A 6,077-nucleotide genomic window follows, 5' to 3' on the forward strand; every position below is an offset into this window, starting at 1 on the left:
GACGACCAAAGGATTTCGGTCATACCGAATTCCGAGGAGAAGTATATTTCGGTCACGAAACACGTGACCAATAACTTCTCCATACGGTTCGTCGATACCTTCCGGTTCATGGCCTCCTCCCTGTCCACCTTGGCCGGTAACCTAATGACGCCCGACTTTGTTAAATTCCGGGAGACGGCCAAGGTGTTCCGCCCGGAAGACATGCCGTTGGTGACGCGTAAGGGCGTATACCCCTACGAGTACACTGATAGTTGGGCTAAATTGGAAGAAACGGAACTACCACCTCAGGACGCTTTCTATAGTCAGTTGAGTGAGTCTAATATTGATGACGACGACTATAGACATGCCACGGAGGTGTGGAACCGTTTCGACTGCTCAACCCTCGGTGAGTACAGCGACCTATATCTTAAGATCGACGTGTTGTTGTTGGCTGATGTGTTTGAGAACTTCCGCGACATCTGTATTTCAACATACAATTTGGACCCGGCGCACTATTACACCGCGCCTGGTTTTAGCTTCGATTGTATGTTGAAATACACCAGGATGAAGCTGGAGCTCTTGAACGACTACGACATGCTACTGATGGTGGAACAGGGCATTCGTGGTGGGCTAGTGCAGGCCGTCAAGCACTATGCAAAGGCCAACAATTCTAAGACACCCGATTACGATCCGTCAAAACCAGAATCATGGATCGTGTACCAAGACTGTAAGTAATCTATACGTATATATATAAACGCGCAATATTTGAGCGGTGGTTTAATAACGTTTAATGTTTACAGGCAATAACCTTTACGGGTGGGCTATGAGTCAGCCCATGCCGTACGGTGGCTTCCGGTGGTATAAAGGAGCAGACCCTCTGGCTGACCTCCAATCGTTGTCGGACACTGGTAATACGGGGCGTATATATGAAGTGGACGTATCGTATCCACAAGAGCTGCATGACGAGCACAACGACTTGCCGTTCTTGCCTGTCAACGATGTACCGCCGGGTTCCAAAGAGACCAAACTCATGGCCACTTTGAAACCCAAACAGCGGTACGTCGTACATTACGTTAATCTTAAACAGGCGATCGCACACGGACTGCAAGTCGATAAAGTATGTATAGTTAACCTATAAACTATAAGCGATGATACTAATATAAATATTTGTACTGCAGGTGCACCGCGTTTTAGAGTTTCAACAAAGTGCTTGGTTGAAACCATACATTGAGTTGAACACTGAAATGCGGAAAAAGGCGGCAAATGCTTTTGAAATTGCATTTTTCAAACTAATGAACAATGCCGTCTTTGGTAAGTGCATGCTCAATGCTAAAGTGGGTTATTCGATAATTTTTTACATTTTATAGGGAAAACAATGGAGAACATGCGGAAACGCATCCGTATTGAGCTAATCTCCAGTCCCGAACGTCTAAGCAAGCTCGTAAACCAACCAACCTTCAACGACTGTATCAAATACGGTGAAAGGTTGTGCGCCGTCATAATGGACACAAAGATGGTCAAGTTTATCAAACCAATATACGTCGGTTTAGCAGTGCTTGACATTAGCAAGACGCTAATGTACAAGTACTTCTACGACGTATTGAAACCACATTATGGCAGTGCAATCGAATTGGTTTACATGGATACTGGTGAGTACAACCGTACAGTAGAAATATTTTTTATATTTATATATTTTTAATTTTTCTCAGACTCCTTCATATACCTGCTCAGAGTAGGCGACTTCTACCAGGATTTAGCTGGTAGCCCCGATTTACTGGTGCACGTGGACGCATCTAGCCTGCCCAAGGATCACCCTTGCTACTCCACCGATAGAAAGAAGATGCCCGGCTTGTTTTCAGACGAGACCAGTGGCCTCACTCTCTTTGAGATCGCTGCACTTCGATCAAAGTGCTACGCATTTGACATGGAAGGCAGCGAACTCATAAAGTCTAAGGGGATCCGAGGACACGTCGTCAGGAACCATCTGTCTTTGGACGACTACAAACGGTGTTTGTTCAAAGACGATGGTGACGATGCGTCAAAACGAGAATTGGTTGGAGAGAATGCCCGTGCGGTCATCGGAGTGATACGTGGTGGTGAGTGTCCACCGATATTATCGCTACCATACACTCCGTACCGACAGAACGTGTCAATCCGTTCTTTTGAGCACGAGGTACGGACTTTACGTACAACCAAGTTGGCGCTTAACCGTTTTGATGATAAGCGCTACACGCTCAACAACAGAATCGACACGTTGGCCCACGGGCATTATGCTATACCGCCACCGGAAGACCTATAGTTTTTAAGTTCTTATCATTGTAAAAAAAATATCGTCAAGAATTGAAATTTTTTTTTTTTGTAAATATACATGTATATAAGTAGTTTTAAAACATTTTTTTAATGTAACATAATGTAGTAAGAAATTGTATTTTTTCTAAAAAAATATATGTATATGCGTGTACATATCTGTAAATATATATATATATATACTACATCGTTTTTTTTTCTCTTCTGTACAGTACAATAGTTGTACGTGTAAGATGCCATAGTATTTAAACTATAGTTACGTAATGAGATGTCACATTTTGATGGTAAGGTATTATCCACCAAAACTCTAAGAATACCCTAATGTATTTTACATGTATCATACAGCTAGGTTTTTGAGCATGTTTTAACCTTTCTTAAGAATTAAAAAGAAGAAAAAATGATTTGAGTTTTATAGAAACATAGTTTTTTTTCATATGATATAAATAAAATCCTAGATAATAATCATTATTTTAAACATTATTATTTAAACGTATTTATAGTCTTTGTATCCATTATAATTTTAATTACAAGTTACGTTAAAAACGAGATTTTCACAATGTCTCAGTATATAATAATAACAGCACATGTCAATGCAACATACGTTTATTTTAAACAATTTTTTTTTTTTTTTTAATTATATACATGTTTTAGATACTTGTCGACAGATAGCTATTACTAACAACTACTGTTGGTATTTCTTGGTTATTTGTATTTGATGGTATGATTGGTTCCGACTGTATATCATCGGCCAGCGACCCAAAAAATGTCGAGCATACGTTTTCTCCGTTAGAAGACTGAAAAAATTATATATATTTATTAAAAAATGTTCTACTCAGTTAGAAAAAAAAAAAATGTAATTCACCATTTCTTTAGTATATTCTTCCAGCATCGTCCACCGTTGTTCCAACTGCTGGCTCGCAAATTGTTTTATTTGGCTTATGTAGCTCAGATCGCTATTGGGTAAACTATTTCTAATCGTATAATCCGAAACCGCATTGATCAACATACATTTGTTTTCCACATTTACTTCATACTGAGATTTCATATATTGAGCCATCTGTTCCAACTGTTGTAGAACCAATGGTTGAATTACAGTCATCTTTTGATTGATAGTCTCAAAGATACAACATTCCAAAGCGCTGAGTTTTAAAATGTCTGATTGGGTGAGTAACACTCGGCATTCATCTTGTGCTTGTGATTCAAAGACTAGCGAAGACTCTCCTTGAAACGTAGTCTTTGAGAGTGTGACGTATTCATCCTTGAGTAAAATAATCTTTTGTCTTGATACAGGGTCGAAAATTAGCGACAGAATATTACCCATCAACGTATAAATCCGTTGTAGGAAATCTATCGTTATAAGTATGTAACGGGTTGACGATAGTAAACGAATAGTTACGTTAAATCGATCTTTTGGATCCAATCCTATCTGAACGAATTTACGAGGATTGAAATTCAAAACGTAATCAGTGCAATCGATTAATTCACTGTGAGGTTGGGGTTTAGCAAATGTTTGTTTGTTATAGAATTTGGCAATTGTAGCGAGAGAACCAGCCATTCTTAAAGTATACAAATATCGACTTAACACATTACCAACAAGTTAAAGTAACGTCTGTTTATATAGAAAATCTTATAACGATTAGAGCGCTATGCTTACACCACGGTGAAGTTATTAACTAATTTAAACCCAATAGTAATTAATAGTCTAATTTTCGTCGTTAGATATGATACAAACAGTTGTAAACACAAGCAGACGGGGTTCAAACAGGATGAACAGGGATTTGAACGCGTTCAGACAGGTTTTAACATGTTCAGACTTGTTGTATCGAGATTATACGATTCCAGGACATGCTGTTCGGTAAACCGACACAGTGTCCCTACTACTTTTATAAACAGCCTACTACATGCCATACATAGTACAACCTGCTAAAAATACCATAGCGTATAGTAAATTTGCTATTTAATGTGTAAAACTCTTCTTTGCACTGCTTAGTACTATAGACTTTTATTATACACAAAGGCATAAAGTTTAAATAAATATGACAAAATTGTATAAAATAAAAAAAATAGTATATATTATTGAATTTTAAATCTTACAAGTTTATGATACTAAGTTTTTTTTATTTTTTTATATAAATAAGTTTAAAAAACAAGGAAAAATATTAACAAATTACTGAAAATCAAACAAATATGCATTTCCACTTTTGCCTCTATATAATAAATGTAATTTGTTGTCATCATTGTTGATATTGTAAGCTTCGATTTCTTCATTAGTTAATTTCAATCTCGGGATAAACACATTCATATTGTTGAATAGACAACCAACAACGACAACCCCATTTCGTGTGCTTGTATTTTTCATAGATATGATTTTGTATGGCGTGTGTTCCTCCAAATCACTTAATATTGAATATCTTTTTAATGTATTCTGATCGTTCAACTGTTTCTTTAATTGCTCCATTCTAAAATAAAAAAATAATAAATATTTAACAACTCTAAACATAACTAGTAACCAAAGTCAGTGGAAAACAGTTTAAATGAAAAATATATATAAATGTATTACTTACTTTATTTTATATCAAAAGTCTTAGAAATTCTTTAGGACAACAAATAGAAATAAACAAGCAAATGGTTTTTGGTATAATCGCTTTGGAAAAGATAATGAGTGAATGATCCTGAATTTGATGTGACGTTCTTTTATAGGGGTCAAAGATCTTGTTTAGACAAGTTTTGGTTGGTTTAAACAGGTACAACACAAACAATGTCGGAAATATGCTTACCTAAGCGTCTGGTAGACGGTAATAAAATTCCATAACGACAAACGTTGCCATTGTTCTCATAAAACGCGTAGGCGTGAAAAAAGACAACGTTGCCATTTTTCTCATAAAATGCATACGACAGTGACCATTAATATATTGTAACATCTTTGGAAATATGCTGACCTAAGCGTCTGGCATCCGATGATAAGATTCAAACGACAATAATCATTACTATGCGGCGACCTCTTTGATGTTTGAAATATGCTGACCTAAGCGTCTGGTAACCGATGATAACATTCTTAGAAATTATAATGTCATAACGACATACGTTGTCATTGTTTTCATAAAATCCTGACGCCAATGAACGTTTTAATATAGTAATACCCTTTGTTGTTGGAAATACGCTTACCTAAGCGTCTGGTTACCCATGATAAATTTCTTAGAATTTATTATGCCATAACGACAGACGTTGTCTTTGTTCTTATAAAATGTAGACGGTAATGTGGATTATGATATGGCGGTACCTTTGATGTTTGAAATATGCTTAGCTATGCGTCTGGTAGGCAATGATAAAAATTCTTAGAAAAAGCAATTATTTTTCGTAAAATGTTGACGGTAATGTGGGATTATAATATGGCGGTTGGTTTCAAGTTAAGTTTCATTACCCCTTCGCTCATTACGACATGTTGAGGAAATCCCCCTCCCCTGACTTAGGTTAGTTTTCATTGGGTTTCACACATTGTGCGCACCTCACACCCAATTGTCTTAATAGAGTTTGTTACAAATCGTTCAAGGAATAGTCAAGTGTGGTGGAGGCGGTCGCTACTTGACGTACACTATTTCAATGTAATGTATACATTAAATGATAAACGCAGTGAAGACTCGGGGGTGCTAGTGGTGGGAGAGCAACTTAAAATGTAATACCTCTAGTTATAGGTATAAAAAAAATTGTCAAATTAAATATAATATAATAAAATGCGATACACATATTATTATTTTAAAGGCGCAGTAGAAAATAATAATAATAGCGATTAT

The 6,077-nt window shown here is 36.6% G+C and overlaps 3 protein-coding genes across 30 annotated transcripts in view; 2 read left to right on the top strand and 1 right to left on the bottom strand.

Moving 5' to 3' along the window:
- LOC126902827 (uncharacterized) overlaps window positions 1-6,077 on the top strand; it is a 132,810-nt gene that overhangs the window by 101,281 nt on the left and 25,452 nt on the right. The window lies entirely within an intron of this gene.
- Window positions 7-2,380, top strand: LOC126902831 (uncharacterized). Of its 3 annotated transcripts, none has more exons than XM_050680487.1 (5): window positions 7-706; window positions 780-1,096; window positions 1,158-1,290; window positions 1,347-1,628; window positions 1,716-2,380. In XM_050680487.1, the coding sequence occupies exons 1-5, from the start codon at window positions 109-111 to the stop codon at window positions 2,276-2,278; spliced, it is 1,893 nt and encodes a 630-aa protein (XP_050536444.1). In that variant the 5' UTR covers window positions 7-108; the 3' UTR covers window positions 2,279-2,380. The 3 variants fall into 3 exon arrangements, with proteins under 3 accessions (XP_050536444.1, XP_050536443.1, XP_050536445.1); XM_050680486.1 differs by having other exon boundaries at window positions 1,689-2,376; XM_050680488.1 differs by having other exon boundaries at window positions 1,711-1,828.
- Window positions 2,716-3,992, bottom strand: LOC126902851 (uncharacterized). The gene is made up of 2 exons (XM_050680517.1): window positions 3,149-3,992; window positions 2,716-3,080 (listed from the first exon to the last, which is right to left on the bottom strand). Exons 1-2 carry the CDS (start codon window positions 3,839-3,841, stop codon window positions 2,934-2,936), a joined length of 840 nt encoding a protein of 279 aa, XP_050536474.1. The 5' UTR covers window positions 3,842-3,992; the 3' UTR covers window positions 2,716-2,933.

The sequence above is a fragment of the Daktulosphaira vitifoliae genome, unplaced genomic scaffold, assembly GCF_025091365.1.
Source record: "Daktulosphaira vitifoliae isolate Bord-2020 unplaced genomic scaffold, ASM2509136v1 Scaffold_3, whole genome shotgun sequence".
NCBI classification, from domain to species: Eukaryota; Metazoa; Arthropoda; class Insecta; order Hemiptera; family Phylloxeridae; genus Daktulosphaira; species Daktulosphaira vitifoliae.